The sequence below is a fragment of the Vipera ursinii genome (assembly GCF_947247035.1).
Source record: "Vipera ursinii genome assembly, chromosome: 14".
In the NCBI taxonomy this organism is placed as follows: Eukaryota; Metazoa; Chordata; class Lepidosauria; order Squamata; family Viperidae; genus Vipera; species Vipera ursinii.
The window spans coordinates 12,627,600-12,653,761 of NC_139527.1; the positions used below are offsets into that span (position 1 = coordinate 12,627,600).

Sequence of the window (26,162 nt, forward strand, 5' to 3'; positions counted from 1 at the left end):
CCTGCAGCTCCAGATGTCTCTCTCTTGGGCTTGTGTGGGGCTGCTGCCGCTTCAGTTCATTCCTCTCCACCCTGCTACCACTTCTCTAGGACAGTCGCGTATCACTTGCCAATGACTCTCTGCCTGAGGGCCATCAGTTGTTTCCCAAGAAGGTCCCTGTTCATTCAGTTAGATGGTGCTCTGCACTCTGCAGATGGGGTAAACAGTTTGCCCCACTTAGCTGCATGTTTTTCTAGGTGGCATAAAATGAAACAGTTATCAATAGTAGATGGGCCAAGCCTAAGTCCAGATTGCTCATGGCTAACTTTTCCTTTCTTTTTTTAAAAAATATGTAATTATTACTGATGATTTTAGTGACTATAATAAAAACTAATACAAAGAAAGAAAATAAAATAAAAAGAGAGAATAAAAAGTACAAAGAAAGAAAAAAGGAAAGAGTAATCTAAAGAAAAAGAAAAGAAATATATAAAGAAATTACTACCAGTCTTCACCTTTTGTAAAGTTATGATCAGAAGATCATCTCCTCTTCCCATAACCCACCCCTTAAGCAAATCATCATCTTCTCAGGGAATGACAATTTGATTCAAATCAGGGAGGGCCTATTATGATCTCAGGGGAGAGCTTTTCAGGGGGTGGTTTGGTTCCCCCCCGAAAGACTCTGAAATGCCCACAATGGAGGAATGGCTGGTGAAGATGACAGGATTGGCAGAGATGACTTAGATTAGAGAAAGGACAATAATTACAACTATTAATGACTGGAAACCTCTTATGGACTTTTTGTTGAAACATGAAAAAATGAGCTTGTTTATTTAATATATTTAATCATTAAAAATGGCAAATTATGGAAAGAAGGAACTTGTCAGGCAACCTTACAGAGAGAGAGAAGGTAAAATATAAATGTCCTTGTTATGTGCTGTTAAGATCAGAAGCCACTTCTCTATAACTTTTTCTTTTCTTTCTCTTCTCTATTTTTATTTGCATTTTTTCATTTACATATTATTTTATTTATTTTCCTTACTTTTTTCTTTCATAATTTGTATTGTTTTTATCCTTTCAGAAATTTCTTTAATATAAATTATATATCTAATTTTCTTTGCTTAGTCCTGCACCCAGGTTGTTGTAGGCTATGAGAACAGAATCAACATCTCTGCAAGGTGAATTAAAGCCTTTACAAGGTCTTATCTCGCTGCGATGAGGACGGCGAAGTCTAATTACTTCGCTGCCCTCATCGCATCCGCAGATAATTGCCCAGCCGCCCTGTTTAGGGTGACTCGCTCTCTTCTTAATTGGGAGATGAGGGAGGATCCCTTACAGGGACGGGCTGAGGAGTTTAGTCATCATCTGGTGGACAAAATCGCTCAGATCCGGACCGGTTTGGACTCTGACTGGGCAGAGTCTGGCATGGAGGAATCAAGCGGTCTTGAGCATGTTATCTGGACTGAGTTTGATCCTGTTTCCCCCGATGACGTGGACAGGATCATGAGAAGGCTGAGCTCCACCATAACATAGACCTCCTGGCTGGTCTATGCGGCTCGGGAGGAGACACGAGGCTGGTTCCAGGCAGTAATATCTGCTTCCTTGAAGGAGGGTATTTTCCCTGCCGCCTTGAAGGAGGCGGTGGTGAGAACCCTCCTCAAGAAGCCTGCCCTGGACCCGGCTGTTTTAAATAACTACCGTCCGTTCTCCAACCTCCGCTTTTTGGCGAAGGTTGTTGAGAGTGTGGTGGCGCATCAGCTTCCTCTGTTCCTGGAGGAAACTGAGTATCTTGACCCGTACCAATCGGGTTTCAGGCCCGGGTACAGCACGGAGACGGCATTGGTCGCACTGGTGAATGATCTCTGGTGGGCTCGGGACAGGGGATGTTCCTCTGTCCTAGTCCTTTTAGATCTCTCAGCGGCTTTCAATACCATCGACCATGTTATCCTACTGCGGAGTCTCAGGGGGTTGGGAGTGGGAGGCACTGTTTTGCGGTGGTTCTCCTCCTACCTCCTGGGCCGCTCACAGTCGGTGTTGACGGGAGGGCAGAGGTCCGCCCCGAGATCTCTCGTTTGCGGAGTCCCTCAGGGGTCGGTCCTCTCTCCCCTCCTGTTCAACATCTATATGAAACCGCTGGGTGAGCTCATTCGTGGTTTCGGGGTGGGGTATCATCAGTACGCTGATGATACCCAACTTTTTCTTTCCACCCCGAACCAACCCAGTGATGCACTCGACGTGATGTCCCATTGCCTGGAGGCGGTCCGGGTTTGGATGGGGAGAAACAGGCTTCGTCTCAATCCTGCCAAGACTGAGTGGCTGTGCATACCGGCATCTCAGGTTAACCAGGTTGTTCCACCACTAATGATGGGGGGTGAGGTGTTACCCCCCCATCGATAGGGCTCGCAACTTGGGCGTCCTCTTGGATTCACGGCTCAATTTTGAAGACCATATACGAGCCGTGACCAGGGGGGGTTTTGCCCAGCTTCGTCTGGTGCGCCAGTTGCAGCCCTATCTGGACCGAGATGCCCTACGCACAGTCACCCATGCGCTCGTGACTACTACTAGACTACTGCAATGCTCTCTACATGGGGCTGCCCTTGAGGACCACGCGGAGGCTTCAAATGCAGCTGCGCAAGTTGTTATGGGAGTTTCCCGATACTCCCGTGTAACACCTCTTCTCCGTGAGCTGCATTGGCTTCCGGTTGCCCTCCAGGTGAGATTCAAGGTGCTGGTAATGACCTATAAATCTCTGAATGGCTTGGGTCTGGGTTATTTGAGGGAACACCTACTGCCGACATCAAGTTCCCTTCGTCCTGTGCGCTCCCACTTGGAAGGCCTTCTCAGGGTGCCGACGGTTAAAGAGTGCCGGCGGGTGATCCCCAGGGGGAGGGCATTCTCTGTGGGCGTGCCTGCCCTTTGGAATGATTTACCGCTGGAACTTCGGACCGCCCCCGATCTGCGTACATTTCGCCGGGATCTGAAAACTTGCTTTTTTGATCTATCAGGCGTGGACTGAAGGGGTTTTAGCTTTTAATATTGTTTTAATTGTTGGGCTTATGTAATTTAATCTATTTTAATTTATACTATTTTTATATCATATTTTATGTTGCCCTGTAAACCGCCCTGAGTCCTTCGGGAATAGGGCGGTATAAAAATTTAATTAAATAAATAAATAAATAAATAAATAAATGCCTCTATCATGTCAAGGCTTGGTCAGAATTCATCTATTAAGTCAAAGCAATCCCATCCACTCTGACACATTGCAGCAAATATAAATACTGTATAAACACATGGTAATAATATCTTAAATATATTTAATTTTAGGATACACACATTGTGATGTTACGTGTTGGGGTTTTTTTTAAGTTAGGGCTTTTGTGCTAGACCCCAGAAGCTTCATGAGACCCAGAGTTGTGCCTGTCATGCCTGAGAAAGAATCTCAGCTTTCCGGCTTCGATGGAAGGAGGGAAGCGCACAAGGCCTTCTCCTCTGGCTGCTTTGATCCCGTCAGGAGCATCTTCCCCGCCCCTCTCCTCCCTCACCCTGGTGGTTTTCCTTGTTAGTACCAAAGTCTGTCTTTGCAGGGCTTGCAGGGCTGTGGTCATAACTTGGTGCAAAGGCCATGGCTCCTGAGGGGAGAGCTGCTTTCCAGAGCAGGTAATGTGCGCCTCTTCCCCAGAGGGATCCTGTTGAGGTCTTCCGTGATGTCTTGGATGGACCTCCCCTTTGTCTCTGGAATGAAGAGGTAGGTGAAAAGTCCCATTCCGATGAGCACACCAAAGAAGATGAGAAAGCAGTAGTGACCAAGGGCCTCCTGAGGACAGAAAATCAGAGGCAAGGATGAATTTCTTGGCTGAGGTTTAGAGGAGACTGAGGTGCAACTGAGGTCTTGCCAGACTCTGGGGAGGGTAAGAATTTCCCATGGGTAAAGGTGACAGATTCGCTGTCTAACCTCAATCCACTCTGGACTTTCGGAATGTAATTAAGTCACTTTCTGGTTTTCCCAGAAAGGCTCCCTTCCCAGAACCACAATCTCCCTGCATAGTTGTTTGGGACTAAGGGGAAAAGCACTGGAGAACTGAAAATCTAATGAAATCCAAGTCACCGAGTGACTCTGATGGACAATAAGAAAGTCCTTTTTATCCATCACATAGTCTCCAAGAAGGAGTGGACAAAGTGCTCAGTGGCTCAAATTTTTAAAAGTTCAGACAAATTCAAGAGAGCTCAGAAAGGTCTGGACGTGGGTGGACGTGTAGCTGAAAGTCAGGAGCAGCACAGGCCCTTTCTGGAGGCAGGAACCTAAAGGCTGAAACCTGTGGTGGCTAAAGGCAGCGTTAAAGACATTTTCAACCTTCCTCCAAACAACAAAGCAGAACAGGGCATCTGAGTGTACCTGGGAAGCAGGCAGAGGCAGAGGCAGAGTGGGAAAGTCAAGTTCTTCTGGTGGTCTTCTGCTCTCAATCTGTTAATCCAGGGGAGTGATTACTCCTGGGCATGACAATAATCACTCCGGCTTTCACTTCCTCGTGTCTCAGGGGAGCAGATTTTTTAGTGCCAACTCTTTGAGCACCATCACTTGCCTTTCCCCACAGAATGCTAGTAGAAGAGCCACTTAAAGTTGTTGAAGTGGGGTGCAGCCTCCCTGGGGCAAATCTTCCCATGGGTGCCAGATGATGATGGTGGTGGGGATGGTGGGGATGATGATAATTAGATTTTTATTCTGCCTTTTTATATCCTTTGAGTGTCAAAATCTTATGTTCTGCTAATTAATTATCGATTGGTTTTAAAATATTTCTTTCCTGCCCTTTCTCTAGCAGCTCCAAGCAGTTTCTTTTGAGATGGCCCTTCACTTTATCTCTAGAGCCACACTCTGTGAAGAAGGTCAGGCCGAGGGCATTTGACTACTCAAACGCTGGTCAGTCAGGTCCCTTTTGAGTGATGCTCCCTAAAGTGCCTTGGAGCGTGAAAGTTAAAACAGGAAAGAAGGAAAGGAAGCCCAGAGTATTCGTTGGGGCAAAGAAGAGTTGTGGGTAGGGAACCTTCTTTGGAAATGATTGAAACAAACAATAAAAAATGCTATATTGAGCTGCCCATTTTAAGACACTTGAAGGACGGCAGAAGCAAACCCAAGTGATATTTTCTAATTTCTCTGCAATTAAGAACAATAAGACTGTTTTGAAATGGTTAATTGGAAATCAGCTCTAAAATCAATCACCATTACATACCTGATTCATGTTATTATTTTAATTATTTTAATTTATTTCTCCTTTCCTGTGGACTCATGACTTTCAGTCCAACTTACCACCACAAAGGGAAAACCTATGCCGGTGATAAAGAGCCCCCCCCAGCTGAACGAGCTGGCCAGGGCCAGGGCAGATGGTCTTGCATCAGGACGGAAAATCTCCACCATGACAGAGAAGATGGCGCCAGCTGAAAGAAGAGACAGCCCTAGAAAGTCAAGACTCTCCCTCCATGCTACTGAGCAGCCTTGGGTCCCTTTAATGCACGAAACAGCTTGTGGAGACTGCTCCTAATCTCTGTATGTCTTTCACTTAATTTAAAATACGACATAGTTCATAGTCAGGATTCTGATCCCCAGAACCCTGTGTGGACATGTTCAAGCACTGGACTTCTCCCCTGCCCCCAAGATAAGTCAGAAGAGGGAAAGACACATCACCTCCATCACCCCCGTGCCACTATGTGAGATAATAATAATAATCTGTTGCACAAAATGCACTCCCTGGGATGGATGAGAGCAAAACTGCTTTTCCAAGATTGGTGATGGGGCAGACGCCAGGAAAAAGCCTGTGTGGCAGAAAGCATGAATTCCAGGGAGAAATTAGTTGCTGCTGGACCTCCTTTGGGCAGCATAAGTGCAGTTGTCATCTACATCAGTATTCTGCAAGCAGAATCACCTGTTGCAGAAAAGGACTGGAAAAAACTCCAATCATATTTATCAGAACAAGAAGCAAAGTTGTTGCTGTTTAGGAAACAGAAATGCACAGGTATTGGATGAGAAATATGTCACTTGGCAATTGTTCAAAGCAAAAGAATCTTGATATTGAAGATGAGGCAAATTCAAGACATGAAATCACGTGCATGAATAGTTCCATTTTGTTTAAATGGACAAGATTGAAGGGAGGTCTGACAGGTCCTTCAAATATTGGAAAGGAAGTCACACAAAAGATCTCAGAACAAAAGTATAACTTATAGGAAAGTAGGTTGTCAGAATCCATTTATATCACATTTCATAAATGTATAGGTAGAATTCTGGGGATTCTGCCATCTCTCCGAGGGGGGGAGAGGATGGTTACTTAAGGCGATCTTCAAACAACAGGGAAACGTTTGAACTGGGGAGGGAGGGGGAGAGACAGATCTGGATTTCATCTTCATTTACAACTGAAAAGGAAGAAGCAATAAAAATAAAAACAAGGAGAGTTCCCTTTCCCACGGAAGGGCCTGACACATAAGTAAATGATGGGAGGGGCTGAAATGGGAATGCTTTATGTAGGATTGAAATGTAACTTTGTTAGATTCCGTCTTGTATTGCCACAATCGATTCCATCCTAGTAAACATTTTCCTTTTGGGACTAAACTTGCATCCAAGAGTTCTTATTTCTTAAGATGTGGATTGAGGTGGGTCCTGACAGTAGACGGGATCTGCTATAAGAGTCAACCTGGAAGGGAAAACCTTACCGGGGGACTTTGCACCAAATACAATGTCTGGCGATGAAGCAAGAGAGGAGGGAAGCCCCATGGAGGGGGAGTCTTCCCCCCAAATGGAATCCCAGAGACGATGGGAAGCTGAAGCGGCATATTTCCCCAGGGAGGAAGCGGTGGAGCAGTACGTCCGAAAACCCCGGTGTTCGATGGGTGTTGGAAGGAAAGTGAGTGGGAAAAGGCTTCGGGAGAAGTGACCCTGAGGCGGAGTAACCACCAACCAGAATGGAGGCAAGAGATGGAGAGTTCCCTGCATGCCAGCGAGGAGCGGATCCTGGAAAAGGCCATTGATCTGATGAAAGCAACCCTGAGCTCACTAAGGGAGGAGAGAGCTGAAAATCGCAACCGAGGCAGCGCCTGGGGACGCAACTGGAAAGGTAACGGAGGGGATCCAGCACCTGAAACCCCGGGGCCGTCCAATGGAACAGGAATTGCTGCCTCAGCAGTACCCCCCCCCAGAACCACAGACGGGGACCAGGATGAGGAGTGATACTGGCCACGGCGCAGACAACGCTCCAGCCAAAGACTCCCGCCCCTGGAAGTCAAATTCAAGGGGGAGCCATCACGACTGGGATTCTTCCTAACCCAAGTCCTCAGTTACATGGAAGAGTATGGCCGGGATATCCCTAGTGACAAAACACGCATCTGAATTATGCAATCTGCCCTGGACGGATCGGCTGCAGACTGGGTGGTAAACTTGCACGACTCCAACGCCCCAGAACTCGACGACTTCAACCGATTCATGTCATCTTTGAGGCGGCGGTTCGAGGATCCTTTGGCTGACCGTAAGGCCCGGGAGAGAATCAAAACGGTGAGGCAGGGCAGGCAAGCGATGGCCAAATATACCCAAGAATTCCGAGCCATTGCCAGCAAGCTAAACTGGCCAGAAGACATACTCCTTAGCCACTTCAAAGATGGTCTAAACTACGAGGCTTGCCTGCCTCGAGGAGACCCACCCCATCTCGACGACTGGTACATCCTGGCGGAGGAAGTGGAAATAGACCTACTGAAGAGACACCGCAGACGAAAACCATGGGGCTGCCTGCCACCTGAGCAAACACGCGAGGGAGGAAAAACCACCAGCCACAGCCAAAAAATCAACGGGTTGTTTTAACTGTGGGAGAGAGGGCCACCATGCTGCAGAATGTCGTTCAAAAGCCCCCCAACGAAAACCAGAGGCATCATCCTCCAAGAAGCCGGGGAAGCCCCAAGGCAACACAAAAGAATCTTCCATGAAGGGGACAGAGGCTGTAGAGTCCACAATTCCTGCCAGGAACTGGGATTGGACTCCAGCCTGCACCGCAGGGACGGTGGACAACTCAGAAGACAGCCCAGAGGGAGAACCATTGGTAAGTGGACCCCTTCCACCCATACTTAAGACAGTGACTATATTAGCTTCCCCTATGCCTGAAGCAGCCAAAATAAAAGCTCTGATAGACTCTGGGTGCATCCGCTGCCTTATCAGCCCAACGCTGGTGGAGAGATTGAGCATCTCAGTAAGGAGGCTAAAACAACCAATCTCTTTTAGTCAATTAGATGGGACAATAGCAGGGGGGACCAGCCACCCTAGCCACTTTACCAATCCACCTATCACTGGGGCCCCATGAGGAGGACATAACGTTTATAGTGGCCCCAGGCATGGAATGCCCAATGATTCTAGGACTGGAATAGCTGAAGAAATGGAACCCCGGGATAAACAGCAGAACTCAATTTTCCAAAGGGGGGGCAGAAGAACTTAGACTCCAAAAGCACCCCCCCAACCCAGAGGGAGGAGACAGCAGCAGTGGGGAAAGAGAAGGGGTTACCAGAGATACCGGAGGAATACAGGGACCTGGCTGAGGTTTTCAGTGAGGAACGGGCAGATGAGCTTCCCCCCCACCGCCCCACAGACTGTGCTATAGAATTCAAACCCGGGGCAAAACTCCCAAAACCCAGGATGTATGCCATGAGCCCAAGGGAAATGGCAGAAATGGAAAGATTCATAAAGAAAAACTTAGAAAGGAGCTTCATTGAGCCTGCCAGACCCAAAGTGGCTGCCCCAGTTCTGCTCAGGGAAAAGAAGAATGGTTCTTACCGCTGTTGTATAGATTATAGGAATTTGAATACAATTAGTGAATGCAATCTGTACCCCTTACCCCTGATGAATGATATGCTATCCCACCTATTGAAAGGAAGGACTTTCACTAAACTAGACCTGAGGGAAGCATACTACCGCATTAGGATTAAGGAAGGAGATGAATGGAAGACTGCATTCAACTGCCCATTGGGTTGCTACCAGTTCAAAGTACTGCCATTTGGACTGCAATGGCCCCCCACAGTATTCATGCAGTTAATTAATGACGTGCTAAGGGAGCACCTTTATAAGGGGGTCCTGGTTTACCTGGACGACATCCTTATCTTCACTGAGACCAAAGAGACCAAAGACTATCAAACTAGTCAGAGCAGTCCTGAAAACGTTGTGAGCTGCCCACCTATATGCTAAACTATCAAAGTGCGAATTCCACCAAGAAAAAATTGACTATCTGGGATATCGCATATCCCCAGAGGGCATTGAAATAGACCCTGAGAAAGTTAGGGCAGTATTAGAGCGGGCACCCCCCCGCACATGGAAGCAATTGCAAAGTTTCCTGGGGTTTGCAAATTTCTACCACCAATTCATCCCTGCATTTGGCCAAATAGCCATGCCCCTGACAAACTTGTTGAAAACGAAAGGGGGGTCCCCCATGAAATCCAGCCAGCTTGTAAAGTGGACAATGGAGTGTCAAGCAGCATTTGAGAGACTAAAGAGACTTTTTTCTGCTGAGCCTGTCCTAAAACACCCAGATCCCGACAAACCTTTTGTAATACAGGCAGATGCGAGTGATGTAGTGGTAGGAGCCGTACTATTACAAGAAAATGATGGGGGGACGTTGCAACCATGTGCATACACATCCAGAAAACTCACAGAAACAGAACAATATGGGGAAAAGAGGCATTCTCGTTGAGGTGGGCATTACTAACATGGCGCCAATTTTTAGAAGGAAATAAAATACCTTTCCAGGTCTGGACAGACCACAAGAATTTGGAAGCACTAAAAACGCCCAGGAAGCTCACTCCTAAGCAAGCCTGCTGGTCCCAACATTTTCACTGATTCAATTTCACTCTCAAACACTTACCGGGGGGAAAGAACTTCCTGGCAGATGCATTATCCCGCATGCCCCAATATAACAGCACAAGAGTTACTGACTTTAAACCACTTGTACCGGAACAACAACTGGCAGCACCAGTCACCACCAGGGCACAAGAAAAAATGAAGCCGAAGGTAGATAGCCAAACTGGAATAGAATTCAGGAAGTCTTTGGAAAGTGATGAATGGTTCCAGAAAAATAAACATGTGTGCACAATTAAAGATGGACTGCCATGGGTGGAGGAGAAGCTATACCTGCCACACAGAGAATCAATTTCATGCAACTGTGCCATGATACAAAATCAGCAGGACACTTTGGCTTTGTAAAAAACTTACACTTAACTAAAAGGCAATTTTGGTGGCCATCTATGAAAAAGGACATAGAAAGCTATGTGGGTAGCTGTCAAATTTGTGCGATGGCCAAAAGACTGCAAGGGAAATCGCCAGGTCTGTTACAACCAGTGGCGAACCCCTCAGCCATGGATTTTATTGTAGAACTGCCAGAAAGTAATGGAAACACCGTAGTCTGGACTGTCACAGATCTGTTCTCTAAGCAAGTACATTTCATACCTTGCCAAAAAATCCCGACTGCAAAAGCATTAGCAAGACTTTTTGTACAGCATATTTACAGATTGCACAATGCATCATATCTGACAGAGGGGTGCAATTTACGTCGGCATTTTGGAAAGAATTTTTATCCCTCTTAGGAACCACACAAGGACTGTCATCTAGTCACCATCCTCAGACAGACGGAGCTTCTGAAAGACTTAATAATATACTTGAACAATATCTGAGATGCTTTATTAATTTTCAGCAGTCCGACTGGACGGACCTACTGCCTTTTGCAGTCCACTCAAGCACAGGTTACACCCCTTTTCAAGTAGCTACAGGCCAGAGTTTCAACCCAATACCAGAACTAACCCCAAAAGAACCGGTCATACCTGATCTGAAGGAATGGATTGCTCAATTACAAAATATATGGCCAATCGTTAGGTAAGCGTTGGAAGATGCCAGAAAAGCAGACAAAAAAAGAACTGATCCCACACCATTTAGGGTAGGAGAGATGGTATATTTATCCACAAAATACCTGAAATCACTCCAACCCTATAAAAAACTAGGACCAAAATATATTGGACCCTTTCCAATTAAAAGAATCATAAACCCAGTAACAGTTGAATTAGAACTACCCAAAAATCTTAGACGAATACACCCAAACTTTCACTGCAGTCTATTAAAGAGAGAACAACAATCACCACTACGAGCAAAAATCCCACCACCACCACCCCCCATCATGGTGGAAGGAGAACAACATTTTGAAGTGAAAGAAATGTTAGATTCCAGAAAACACCATGGCACAATACAATATTTAGTGGCATGGAAACACCTCCCCTCCTCAGAAAATGAGTGGGTTAACAAACTCCATGTTAAAGCACCTAAGTTGCTTAAGAGGTTTCATACAGAATATCCCAACAAACCAGGCTAACATTTATATGTTTTCTTTCCCCACAGATGGACTCATCTTTTTTCTGAAAGGAGAGCCGAATGTCAGAATCCATTTGTATCACATTTCATAAATGTATAGGTAGAACATTGTGCTTATTCTGGGGTTTCTGCCATCTCTCCAAGGGGGGGGAAAGGATGGTTACTTAAGGCGATCTTCAAACAACAGGGAAACGTTTGAACTGGGGGAGGGAGGGGGAGAGACAGATCTGGATTGCATCTTCATTTACAACTGAAAAGGAAGAAGCAATAACAATAAAAACAAGGAGAGTTCCCTTTCCCACGGAAGGGCCTGACACATAAGGGAGGGGGCTGAAATGGGAATGCTTTATATAGGATTGAAATGTAACTTTGTTAGATTCCGTCTTGTATTGCCACAATCGATTCCATCCTAGTAAACATTTTCCTTTTGAACTAAACTTGCATCCAAGAGTTCTTATTTCCTAAGATGTGGATTGAGGTGGGTCCTGACATAGGTTCTGGTGGAATGTCAGGAAAAAGGCTCTTTGAGGTGAGGCAAGAGAACCCCTGCCAAAGAAGATGGAAGCCTCCCCTTTATTCAGGGACTGAGTAGCAGCCATTTGTCATTTGCAAAGTAACGTAAGAAACAAAAAAAGTCAAGGAAATGATTGGTCACCTAGTAGAAGATGGCAAGGAGCAGAAGAAAGAAAGCAGAACTGCTTAATTCATTCTTTGCATCTCTTTTTACACAAAAGGGGGGAAAACAGTCCAACCTATCAAAAACAATACTGTAAAAGACAGAATAGGAAGGCAAGTCAAAATAGTCAAGAAAAAGATAAAGTAACTTGTCCACCCTAGACGAGTTCCTATCACCAGGACCAGTTGGATGACATCTCAGATTTCTGAAAGAGCTGGCAGATGGAATCTTGGAACCACTGAATGAAATCTTTCAAAGATCCTACCTAGAGCATAAGAGGACTGTCAGAGGACTGGAAAGAGCAGATGTGGTTCCAACATTCAAAAAGGGCAACAAAGTCAATCCTTGAAACAACAGACAAGTCAGTCAGACATCAATACCTAGGAAGATCCTGGAAAAGATAATTAAACAATGGATCTGCAACCACGTAAAAACAAGCAAGTTATTACTAGAACAAGTTATTGCTAGAAGCCAACATGGTTGTTAAAAACATATCATGCCAAAGAAATCTTATTGCATTCTTTGACAAACTGACTGGCAAAATTAGTAGATAAGGGAAATGTTATGGACTTAATATAATTGTACTTCAGTAAGCATTTGACAAAGTACTCCACAGATCACGTGAAGTGATAGTACTATTTTATCAGTACTATTTTATCAGTGAGACCACATTTTGAATATTACATCGAATTCTGGTCGCCAGAATACAGAAAAAGATGTTGAAACCCTAGAAAGAGTGCAGAAAAGAGCAACAAAGATGATAAAAGATTTGGAGGCTACACGATGAACAACTGAGAACACTAGGTATGTCTACTCTAACAAAAGGAAGACCTAGGGCTGATAATGAGAGCAGTTTTCCAGTACTTGACACCTGCAGAGAAGAGGGTGTCAACCTATTCTCCAAAGCACCAGGGCAGGACAAGATGTAATAGGTGGAAAAAGCTGTGGGTGCTCTAGTCTATCACCAGAGGTTTTCAAGAAGAGAATGAAGAGACATTTGTCCAGAATTATATAGGGTCTCCAGCCATGGGCAGGGGGTTGGACTAGAAGACTTCTAAAGTCCCTTCCAAACCTATTATTCTATGTTCTGTGTCATGGCTTCTCCGTATTTGATTTCACTGTACTCACATGGACCACTTCCATAGAAAGTTATGAAGAGGAAGATGAGGGCGATGCTGCTGTATGAAATCCAGGAAGACTGATCCTAAAAGGGAGGAACAAGAGCAGGTGGGATTAAAGTGGGGGCCCACTGCCAGCAAACCAAAATTTAGACCAGACATTGTCCCCTCCTGTACGATATCTTTTGCTGCCTGTGTGTGGAGGGGACTGTTGAAATAGGAAACCCAAATTATTCAGCTTACAATGGATTTAGCTGCTGCAGTGATAGTGGTTCTAGCAACAGAAAATCAACAACTCCTATGGAGTATTAGCAGTCAATGTCTCTGTGAATTAGCAGACCTCCATCCCTCCCCATCATCTCATTCCTTTCAGGACAACCAACTCTGTGATTCAAAGAAAAGAAATTGCAAATATGAAGTCAGAGAAATTGCACAGCAAAAAGAAGGTATCATAATGAAAACTGTTTTGTCCTACATGCTTATGGAGATTCTCAGTCATCCAGCTCATAGCTGTCCCAAAGTTTTTATCCTGCAGTATATGCTTCTGGGCCTTTCTCACCTTGCTTCCACCTTGTTCATTGATAAGTTCAACTTTATCTCCTCTTTCTTTTCCAGAATCTCATCAACTCCATCCTAACAGCCATTTTTTCAGGCTTCTCTTGACTTCTCCTTTGTATGAGGGCAATTCAGAAATAAACCTCCATTTGGTTATCAATGACAGACTTTAGATTTTTTGGCTGCTGTTGCACATTGTTGCTTTATAGTCAAGTGATTGTCCACTAGGGACTTCCGGGTGGCAAGGCTCCGTCGATGGCAGCCGTTCCGGCCATCAGCCCCATTGTTTTCCATTGGAGCCACTAAAACAGCGATGATCAGCTGTTTTGCGGCTCAGAAACCCTCTCCTCGGGAGAAGAGGGGGGGTGAGTGTTCAGGTAGGGGTAGAGCTCCCCTAGACCCCCAGAGTTTAAATTCTGGGGGTTGAAGGGTGAGAGCCCCCCCGAAGCCTGAACTAGCTCCGGACTCAGGGACTCCTCTGCTTCAAGGTTTTGGAGTGGAGCAGGACGCTCCAACCATCCCTGCAATCAACAATTAACTTTGTATTACCTGGATGCAGGCAGAGCTGTGCAGGAGAATATTGGAACAGCAATTATTCAGACTTTAACTCTGGTTTATTTTGAAAGAAAAGCGGTGTGGAAAGTGGTGTGGAAAGTGAAAGTGCGCAATAGAAATTAACTGGGTGTTAAGATGGCTTCTAAACCAACTAAAGTTCCTAGAAGTGCTGGTGCTTTGCCAGTTCAGCATTCTTAATTACAGGCTTTGATGCCCCCTCCTGTGGCACCCGCACCCGCACCAGCATTAACAGTAAAAGATTTACAAGATGCTTTACAAGATGCTTTAAAAAAAATCCCAGCAAATAGCTGAACTTATTGAGGAGAAGAATACTGAAATAAGAGCAGACATTTTAGCTGCATTTCATGGGCTGGCAGTCTGTATTGAGCGTCTGGATGATCGTATGGAAGAGTTGAATAAAAATAATTTGAGATTGGATGCTAAAATGTTGGAAGCTGAAAATGTGATGGAAAAGATTGATGATGATGTAGTTATGATACAATATAGAGATATGGAGTTTGCTGTGAGGATTAGAGGATTGAAGGAAGACCCAAAGGAAAACTTGAAAGAGTTATTGGCACAAGCCCTCGAACCGGTTTTGGATCATCAAGCAGAAGATATTATGATATTAAGATATTATATAGACAAAATATTTCGTGTTAATTCTTGGATTGCCAGACAAAGAAAATTACCTAGAGATGTGGTGGTTTATTTGACAAAGAGATCAATCAGAAATGTGATTATCCAAGCCTTTTATAACAATAGATTTAAAGTTGCTGAGCAAGAAGTTTTGATTCTGAAAGAGATTCCTCCAAGAATTTTAAGGAGAAGAAAAGAATTTGCTTTTTTGGTAGAGGAATTAAAGAAACGGCAGCTTCAGTTTAGATGGGAGATTCCAGTAGGCTTGGTGGTGAATTATGCTGGCACGAGATATCATCTTAATACAGTTTTGAAGGCACGAGATTTTTATTCTAACATATTGAAGGCAGGTTCTCCACCATCTTCAGAATTTAAAGGAAGGAAGGATGAAGGAGAGCGTCAGATTCAGATACAAGGAGCTGAAGGAGTTACTTTGCAGAAGGATAAAGAATCTCAGAAAATTCTAGAAGTTGAGCAGTCCCAGATGTCATCAAAAGAGGTTAGAGAACAAAGAATGACACGGGCTGCAATTAGACAAATGAGACAAGAACAAGAACAACAGAAAGCTACAATTACATCTCAAGAACCTACTTATAGTGAAGCAGTGGGAGGAGCGAAATCGAAGAGGCAAGTGCAGGTGTTTTTGCAAGAGGCGCTCCGAAAGCTTCAGGTCGCAAAAGATGGCGACAAAGTTTCCAACCTGGAATGTTAATGGATTAAATTCCCTGCACAAGAGAAAGAAAGTATTTCAGTATTTGAAATAATTTAAAAATGATGTTATTTGTTTACAGGAAACGCATATTCGAGCAGCTGATCAAAAATATTTGATAAACTTTAGATTGGGTACACAGTTTAATGCAGGGGTGTCAAACTCAATTTCATTGAGGGACACATCAGCACTGCGGTTGCCCTGAAGGGGCCGGGTGGGTATGGCCAGGGTGGGCGTGGCCTACTGGGTGGGCGTGGCCAGCTCTACATTGTTGGCATCAAGGGTGCCTATGGGGGCCTGGGCAGGAGTGGGACAGATCTGGGGGTCTCTGGCAGAAGGAGGGTCTCTGGGCCAGGGCCAAGGCAGTTCCCTCACTGTTTCCAGGATGGCTTCGGGGGCCACATGAAACCACTTTGCGGGCCAGATCTGGCCCCCGGGCCTTGTGTTTGACATGTCTGGTTTAATGCATCTGCTCCAGATAAGAAAAATGGAGTAGTTATTTACATGAAGAAGAATTGAACAGCTAATTTAATTGAAACAGACAAACAAGGAAGATATGTTATAATTGAATTGTTAATAGAAGGCAAGAAAATACTTTTGGTTGGATTATATGCCCCTAATCAACAGCAAGGAGAATTTTATAAACTTTTACATAACAAGATAGTTCAATGGGATTATAAATCATGTATTTTGATGGGAGATTGGAATGGTGTCCTGGATGTACAAAAAGACAAAAAAGGTCTTTTTAGAAGTATACCAAATCATGCTAGATTGCCTAAATCCTTTTCTGAGATGAAAGATGACTTGGAATTGAGAGATGTTTGGAGAGAAAGAAATTTGGAAGTAAATTTTTTACTTTTTTTCTGATAGACATCAATCCTTTTCTAGGATCGATTTTGTATTAATTACTAATGATTTTTTTTCTAGGATTAAGAAGATATGTCCAAGAATTCTATCAGATCATAGTCCAGTATGGCTGGAACTGGAAAAAGAGAGTGGAGAGAGGAGGTCTTGGAGATTGAATGAAAATCTGTTTAGTTATCAAGAAAATGTGGAAGAATGTAAAAAAAAGATGAAAGAATTTTTTAAATATAAATATGCATAAGGTACTTCTATTGAAATGGTTTGGGATGCAAGTAAAGCTTATATGAGAGGAGTGTTAATATACTTGAATAATAAATATAGGCGTCAACTGGAATATAAGCGAAAAGAGTTAGAGGAGGAAATTAAGAGAAAGAGCAGGTTTTAATTTTGAATCCATCTGATAAAAAGATTAAAGAAGCAATTACTTTGTTAAAAAGTCAGTTTAATATGTTGATGGCAGATCAAGTGGCAACCAATTTACGGTATGTTAAACATAATACTTTTTGTAATGCTAATAAGCCGGGTAGATGGTTAGCTTACTTGTTAAAGAAGAAACAAAGGTCACGTAATATAGATAGAATACAAGGATAAAGAGGTGTTTCAGCAGAATCTTATTAAAAAGGCTTTTGTTGAATTTTACTCTAAGTTATACGTTAGGGATAAGATTCAAGATGTAGATATAGATAGATATCTACAAGAAGTGAATATCCCTGTTCTTACACAAGAGCAAAGGGAAGGGATGAATCAACCAATAAATGATGAAGAATTTTTTTTAGCAATTAAACAATTAAAGGTGGGGAAAGCACCAGGAGCAGATGGCTTGACTGCCATTTACTATAAAGATTTACAGTTAGAAATGGTGGAACCTTTAAAAGAATTATTTAGAACAATTCAATCTGGAGAAGTGCCTCCATCGTGGAAAACAGCTTTTATATCACTGATTCCGAAGGAAGATCAAGATCTTACCCAAACCAAAAATTATAGGCCAATATCGCTTTTAAATACTGATTATAAGATATTTGCAAAAATTTTAGCAAATTGATTAATGAAGGTAATGCAGCAAATGATTCATAGTGACCAAACAGGATTTATAAGTGAAGAATAATGAAGAATAATGTGAGACATATTGTAGATTTATTGGAATTTTTGGAAAGAAATAACCAGGTCTCTGCAGCGCTGATTTTTTTGGATGCTGAAAAAGCTTTTGATCAATTGGATTGGCAATTTTTATTTAAGGTACTGGAGAAAATGGAGGTTTTTTTTACAACCTATTAGGGCAATATATCAGAAGCAAACAGCTCAAATAATAATCAATGGTAGTTTGACAGAAACATGTAATATTGAAAAGGGTACAAGACAGGGGTGTCCGTTGTCACCTTTGTTGTTTGTTTTAACATTGGAAATATTATTGATTAAGATACAAGACTCAAATAAAATTAAGGGAATTAAAATAAGAGATCAAGATTATAGATAATAATAAGATTGAGAGCGTTTGCGGATGACTTTGTTATTACATTAAGTCAACCGACTTACTCAGTTGTTGATTTGATGGAGATAATATTGTCATATGGAAAAGTTTCTGGATTTAAGATAAATACGCAAAAAACTAAAATTTTGTCTAAAAATATGACTACAGAACAAAAGGTTGTTTTAGAAGGGCTAACTGGATTTGAAATAGTTAAAAAGATTAAATATTTGGGGGTATATCTTTCAGCTTCAAATGTAAAATTATATAAAATAATCATGAATTGTTATGGTTAAAAATACAAAAAGAGTTAGATAGTTGGAAAAAATTACAATTATCTTTATTGGGAAGAATCACAGCAGTAAAAATGAATGTTTTGCCAAAAAAATTATTTTTGTTTCAAATGATACCTATACTTAAAAAAGATTCAAATTTGGAGGAATGGCAGAAAGGTATTAATAAATTTATTTGGGCAGGGAAAAGACTGAGAGTAAAACTTAAGATAATGCAAGATGTACGTGAAAGTTTAGTCATCATCTGATGGATAAAATCGCTCAGATTCAGACCGGTTTGGACTCTGACTGGGCAGAGTCTGATGTGGAGGAATCGGATGGTCTTGAGCGTGTTATCTGGACTGAGTTCGATCCTGTTTCCCCTGATGATGTGGACAGGATGAGGAGGAGGCTGAGTTCCACCACCTGTTTGTTGGACCCGTGCCCCTCCTGGCTGGTTTATGCGGCTCGGGAGGAGACATGAGGCTGGTTCCAGGCAGTAATAACTGCTTCCTTGAAGGAGGGTATCTTACCCGCCACCCTGAAGGAGGCGGTGGTGAGACCCCTCCTCAAGAAGCCTGCCCTGGACCCGGCTGTTTTAAATAATTATTGTCCGGTCTCCAACCTTTGCTTTTTGGCGCATCAGCTTCCTCTGTTCCTGGATGAAGCTGATTATCTGGACCAGTACTAATCGGGTTTCAGGCCCAGGCACAGCACAGAGACCGCATTGGTCGTGCTGGTGAATGATCTCTGGCGGGCTCGGGACAGGGGTTGTTCCTCTGTCCAAGTCCTATTAGATCTTTCAGCGGCTTTCGATACCATCGACCATGGTATCCTACTGTGACGTCTCAGGGGGTTGGGAGTGGGAGGCACTGTTTTGCAGTGGTTCTCCTCCTATCTCCTGGACCGCTCGCAGTCGGTGTTGACAGGAGGGCAGAGGTCCGCCCCGAAGCCTCTCGTTTGTGGAGTTCCTCAGGGGTCGGTTCTCTCTCCCCTCCTGTTCAACATCTATATGAAGCCGCTGGGCGAGATCATTCATGGTTTCAGGGTGGGGTATCATCAGTATGCTGATGATACCCAACTTTTCTTCTCCACCCTGAACCAACCCAGTGATGCCCTTGCCATGATGTCCCGTTGCCTGGAGGCGGTCCGGGTCTGGATGGGGAGAAACAGGCTTCGTCTCAATCCTGCCAAGACTGAGTGGCTGTGCATACCGGCATCTCGGGTTACCCAGACTATTCCATCTTTAACGATGTGGGGTGAGGTGTTACCCCCCGTTGATAGGGCTTGCAACTTGGGCGTCCTCCTTGATTCACAGCTCAATTTTGAAGATCACATAGGAGCCGTGACCAGGGGGGCTTTTGCCCAGGTTCGCCTGGTGCACCAGTTGCGACCCTATCTGGACCGAGATGCCCTACGCACAGTCACTCATGCGCTCGTGACCTCCTGTTTAGACTACTGCAACGCTCTCTACATGGGGCTGCCCTTGAGGACCACTCGGAGGCTTCAAATGGTGCAGAATGTGGCCACGCGAGTTGTGATGGGGGCTTCCCGATACTCCCATGTAACACCTCTACTCCGCGAGCTGCATTGGCTTCCGGTTGCCCTTTGGGTGAGATTCAAGGTGCTGGTGATGACCTATAAAGCCCTAAATGGCTTGGGTCCAGGTTATCTGAGGGAACACCTGCTGCCGGCATCAAGCTCCCTTCGTCCCGTGCGCTCCCACAGGGAGGGCCTTCTCAGGATACCACCAGTTAGGGAATGCCGGCGGGTTCTCTGTGGGCGCTCCGGCCCTATGGAACCAGCTCCCCATGGAACTTAGGACTGCTCCCAACCTTCGCTCATTCTGCAGGGACCTGAAAACTTGGCTCTTTGAACTGTCTGGCCCAGGCTGAGGGGTTTTAATTTTTATTAGGCTTTAGTTTTAAATTTCGGGGACTTTATTTAATTAACTGTTTTAATCTGATTTTAATTTTTGTATGTTTGTTTTAATCTTCCCTGTACACCGCCCTGAGTCCTCCGGGAATAGGGCGTTATATAAATTTAATAAAGTAAAAATAAAATAAAGAGGTGGTCTTAAAATGCCCAATTTTAAATTATATTATGAGGCTGCTGCTTTATCATCAATTAGTGATTGGTTTAATTTAACACAAGGGAGATTATTGAATGTTGAGGGTTATGATTTGTTATTTGGTTGGCATGCATATTTATTGTATGACAAGAAGGTGGATAATGTTTTTAAAACACATATATTAAGGTATGCTCTGTTGCGAGTTTGGAAAAAATATCGACATAAGTTAAATTATAAAATACAAATTTGGGCAATACCTAAACATGCAATAGAAAATATAAATTTTAATTTAATTTTAATTTAATAACATTTATATACCGCCCTTCTCCCTGAGGACTCAGGGCGGTTCACAGGGCAGAATAAAATAGGAAATACAAACATTAAAAAACATTAAATGTTGGATTTAAACATGATGAGATTACATATAAAGAAATTTTAAGGATAGAAAGGAATGTATGGCAATTAAAGCCATATAATATTTTAAAAGAAGAAAAGATTGTGCAAACTTGATTTCAGTATGGGCAGTTACAAGCTGGATGGAAAGAAGATCAGAAAGTTGGTATTTCGATAACTGATGGAAATTTGGTAAAACAAATTAGAGATCAAGGTCAAGCGCATATAAGAAGGATATATAATGCATTGATAGAAATAGACTCAGAAACAGAACTTGTTAAAGATTGTATGATAAAGTGGGCCCAGAATTTTCAGGAGGTTATCACAATGGACACTTGGGAAAAGGTATGGGTCAGAAATGTAAAATTTACACAGGCACAAAATTTAAGAGAAAATTTTTATAAAATGTTTTATAGATGGCATTTAGATCCTAAAATATTAGCAAGTATGTATCCGAACTGCCAGCCTAAATGTTGGAGGTGTGGTTGTGAGGATGCAATGTATTATCATATATGGTGGACTTGTAAAAAAGTCAAAGTTTTTTGGATTAAAATTTGGTGGAACATGCAGAGGATATTTAAGAAAAAGATAAGGTTTTCTCCACAGTTATTTCTGTTGGGTATTATTACAGATTGTACTGTTATAGATACTAAATTGATCTTGAATTTAATTACGGCAGCAAGACTTAGTAGCACAATATTGGAAGAAGGAGGAACTGCCTACTATAGAAGAGTGGACTTTGAAAGTTTCAAACCTGGCGGAAATGGCAAAGATTTCAGCATATTTGAAAGAACAATCGCAACATATTGTGGAATGGAGAAGATGGATTGAATATATTCAGAATAAATATGGGACTAAAAAGTTTCATTTAGCATTTGAATAAGTATAGGTTTTATATGATGTATTATTAGTTATTCATTATTGGTTAGTAATTTAGTTATGTTTAAAGTGGTTAGTAATTTAGTTATGTTTAAAGTGCGATAGAAAGTTAAAGTGCGATAGAATTTAATATGTCTTTTTTTAGTTATTTAGCATATTTTAGCTTAAGTTTGTAAAGTTCTTAAGTTTGTATTCAGCTCTGGGAAGTTGGGGGGGAGGGTAAGGGAGGGTAAGGGGGAGGGGAGGGGGATGGAGGGAGTTTATGTTTTTAAAAAATGTATTTTAAAAACTTTTCAATAAAAAAAGAAAAAAATGTCACATTTTATGAAGGTGGAAAAAGAAGGAAATGTTCACTGTACGTATACAATGGAAGTGATCATTATGGACACTATGAAAATTGATTTATGATATTTATAAGCATTAGAATATTAAACAATGAAATTAGCTACTTTAAAAAAAAGTGATCGGCCACTAGGACTCTCCTTGTTTGGTTTCCATCCATTATTTCTTGTCTTGCCTTCTAGTGCTTTGGAAAATAAATTGACCCCCTTTTCTTTGTGGCAGCCTCTCAAATACTGGAATACTGCTATCCTGTCCCCCGTCCCCCCCCCCAAGTTCTTCTTTTCTCTAAACTGGCCATTCCCAAATCCTGCAACCGTTCTTCATATGTTGACAAAGTGGGTGCTCCATCACTGGAGGTTGTTAAGAAGAGACTAGACAGCTACTTGTCTTAACTGGTACAGAGTCTCCTGCTTGAGCAGGGGGTTGGACTAGAAGACGTCCAAGGTCCCTTCCAGCTATATTGATTCTCTCTACTGCCCTATTCTGAATTTTAGTTTGAATTTTAGTGAAACCTTAATTTCTAGCACAAACTTTTTTTACCTCATGTTGTCAGAGCCCTAAATTTTCATATCATAACCTCCTTGGTTCTCCCATTCTCCTGGGGGTAGGGGGATTTGCGGGGCCCTTGCTGTGCTAACGCGGGGGGAGGGGAGGACACTTCTTTCGCTTTGCTCTGTCCTCTTTGATGTATCTTCTCGGGGGTGTGAATGGAATGTCTCTCTAGGCCAGGGGTCGGCAACCTCGGCTCTTTTATGACTCGTGGACTTCAACTCCCAGAATTCCTGAGCCAGCATAGCTGGCTCAGGAATTCTGGGAGTTGAAGTCCACGAGTCATAAAAGAGCCGAGGTTGCCGACCCCTGCTCTAAGCCATCTGCCTTATCTCCAGACAGAGGGAAGAAGCTGTGGAGACCTAACCACCTTTAGAAAAGGTGCCTTATCGGTTCTTTCCCACAGTGAGTTGACACCTATGGATTGGCCTGTTTGAACCGACCAGATAGACAGTTGGGGTGGAGTTTCGATTGTTCCTGTAACCTATTGATTCAGGTGGAAAAACCTCAGATCCTGCCTAGCTCTCCTACTGTTTGTACCTGCCATTAAAAGTTCCTGTTTCAAGAGTTCTGCTTTCTTTGTAAGAGAATGAGGCAGATCCTTACACATATTTTAAATTGTTAATGAACTTTTATCTTGCATTTCTATTTTGATAATCAGCAAATGACAAGACTAAAAAAAAGACTATACACACAGACACACAAACACACACACACACACACACATATAAAGCAGCATTAGTATAATTAAAATTTAGATAAAAAACAAACATTAAAGTGAAGAAACTAGTGTCTGTTGAGTAAAAACCTTTGTGACATTTTGTGGCAAGTGGAACAATAAACAGAAGCCTTCTAATAAGATAATACTGTGGTTAGAGAAATGTGAATTAAAATGAAAGAATTGCCCAAAGCCAGGAATTAGCCAGGTGGGACTTGCTTACCTGGAGAGACAGAGTGAGGACAAGGAGAGCCAATGTGAGGGCCATCATCCCAAAACCGCCCCACAGCAGAACTCTCCGGCCTAGGCGGTCAATGATGGAGCTCTGAGGGCAAAAGAGATGGTCACTCCAAATAGAAGCTCACCCCAAAGGACCCTGACAGGCCACATGCGCACTTGCACAGGAGGAGGCAAGTGAGCCTGGTCTGACTTTGTTGCCACCTTCTGCCTTGACTTCTGATTGACAGACATCCATCTGGAGGAGAGGATGCCAACCCACCAGGGCCTCGATCCAGCTGCTGCCACCTGACTTGTCTCCCTCAGGAGGCTGCTTGCCTGGCCTTTTCTCTTTGCAGTTGATGGTGCAAAACGAGTGAGCAACTCATCTGTACTTACGCACAGGAGCACAGAGGCAAATTCACAGAGACCAATGCCCAGAGTGACATAAGGGATGACCAGCTCTTCCAGCCTGGCAGTGCGGAAAACTTCAAAAGCATAGAAGTATATCTGGAAGGCAGAGGAAGGGGAATCATGGACCGCAGGTTTTCAAGATGAAGGTTTTATATACAGTATATAGTGGACAAGAGCTGCAGACTTTCAAGCTCCATTGTTGCATTTTGTGCTTGTTTTTAGCTTTTTTTAAAAAAATGTGTTATTTATAAATTGTCTTTGCAACAAGAGGCTACTCATTGTCATTACTATCAAGTCTTCCCTTTAGGGTGGCAGTTGTCCAGTGTTGCTGAATGGCAAAGCTTTTCCTCAGGGCTGGTTTTCCTTTTCCTTTTGGCAAACTGTTCATTACAATATAAAAGTTGAACATGCCTGAACTCAGAAGTTAGACAGTCACAGCCTACAAGCTTCCCCATCAGAGCTGTAGAAAATCAACATGTACCCCAAAAAGTCCAAATTAAGCCCTCTCTTTCTACTGTCTCTGCCCCCATCTTAAATAGCTACCTATTTTGTCTCCATCACTTAAGTGTGTATGTGTGTGTGTGTGGGGGGAGCTGATCTCCCCAGAACTGTCTTTCCTAGTTTTCTAACCCCTTTGTGGCCTTTTGGTCTGAGGCATCTTGGCTAAGAGACACTTGGTGGAATTATCAAGCAAATGAGACCAGGTTGTGGGACAATTTCCACTGAAAAGGATTGGTCTCAACCAGCCCATATCTTGTTATAAGCACCTATTGGGTGGTGGTCAAAGTCTGGTTTATTACTATTTAACTGTAACCCTAAACTAGCAGCACCACATGATGGGGGTGGGGGTGGTTCCCATTCTTGTTCCAGCTCCTGCCCACCTAGCAGTTTGAAAGCACCCAAATGTGAGTGAATAAAAAGATACCACCTTGATGGGAAGGTAACAGTGTTCCATGCATGTATAGTCATGCTGGCCACATGAGCCCAGACAAGGCTGATTCCCTCAGCTAAGAAACAGAGATGTCCACCTCCCTTTAGAGTTGGAAATAACTGAACAGAGGAAACCTTTACCTTTACCTTTAAATATGCAAATAGGTTTCCATCAGTATTATACAAAACTTTACAGAGAAGTATTTCCCCTGGCAAAAATAAATATTTAAATAAATATTTACCAAAGTTAATGACTAAAGCAGCTGATGAATGGATTTATAGTAATAATAAAGGAAATCTATGAGAAAAGTCTGAGAAAGGTCCTGGCCCAGAAGGATTAACAGCTTCCTATTACAAATATTTTGAAGATCAACTATTACATCTCTTTTAAAAATGACAAATTCAATTCTGGATAGAGGAAGGATACAAGAAAGTTGGACAGATGCAAATATAGCACTAATACTTAAATATAGCACTAATACTTAAAGATCTTTTTTAAAAAAATACCATCTTATTACCATCACTAGACAACCCATGCACCTTTAGATCATTGTTTGGGTCAAGGATTAAATACCACTATAATAAAAGTTAGGGACAAAGACTAATTTGAAAAGGATGTGTGAAAATATATTGATCTGAAATAGGTTTTGGGGTCCTTGGTTAGAAATGGAAATACAAGAAATTTAGTAACTGTCCTTGGTCCTGTTGAATGCCTTGGGGCAAAAAAAAAAGACTAGAAGGTCTGAGCCAAATTGCACAATTCCTCTCTTCCTTCTTAGTATCACTGTCTTTGTATGGAGAACAAAGAGGAAGGCACAATCCTGTTGGTCTTGTCTACAAATAGCAAAAAAGGAAAAGAAAGGTCACTTTCTTAGCTGTTTCCAAATAGTATTCTACTCAACTGCACTCAGGCCACAGAGCTGCAAACTTGTGACCAGCAGAATGGCGATAAGCAATGGCCTTCGCAAGCTGGGCTCCTTCATCACTTCCCAGATACTCAGGTTCTTGGAGCCAGCAATGGTCATCTCTTTCAATGCCTCCTCGATTTCCAATTGCTGATGTCTTTCACCCCAGAGGTCTTTCATTGCTGGGAAGGAGAGACGAACAATTCAAATGTTCATCAAAAAAAAAATCACATTTAGCTGAGCCAACAAGAGAAATTTAGGTACTCATTTTTTCACCCAACTGGACAATTTCCCATTAGGGAAATTTAGGGTAGGAGATAAGTAGCTGAGCTGGAGGATAGGGTTAAATGCGTCATCAGTTTGGAATCATTGCACAGCCACAAGAGACCCAAGTTCAGACCCCCATGAATTCCATTTATCTTTATTTAGAGCCAATTTGGCTTGGCCATTAGTAGACCAGATATTTGTGTATAGGTAGCTGAATAAACTTCTATTTCAGGTTTCCTGTGCCTGACGTTTATAGAAATTGGAATTGATTTTTGAAATAG

The 26,162-nt window shown here is 42.9% G+C and overlaps 1 protein-coding gene across 1 annotated transcript; it reads right to left on the bottom strand.

Moving 5' to 3' along the window:
* Positions 1 to 4,180: 4,180 nt before the first annotated feature.
* LOC310646759 (solute carrier family 2, facilitated glucose transporter member 9-like) lies at positions 4,181 to 25,794 on the bottom strand (the record flags this gene model as incomplete). Its single annotated transcript, XM_083373423.1, has 6 exons — positions 4,181 to 4,369; positions 5,279 to 5,406; positions 13,149 to 13,224; positions 23,373 to 23,474; positions 23,765 to 23,875; positions 25,612 to 25,794. 6 exons carry the CDS (start codon positions 25,792 to 25,794, stop codon positions 4,181 to 4,183), a joined length of 789 nt encoding a protein of 262 aa, XP_083229549.1.
* Positions 25,795 to 26,162: the final 368 nt, after the last annotated feature.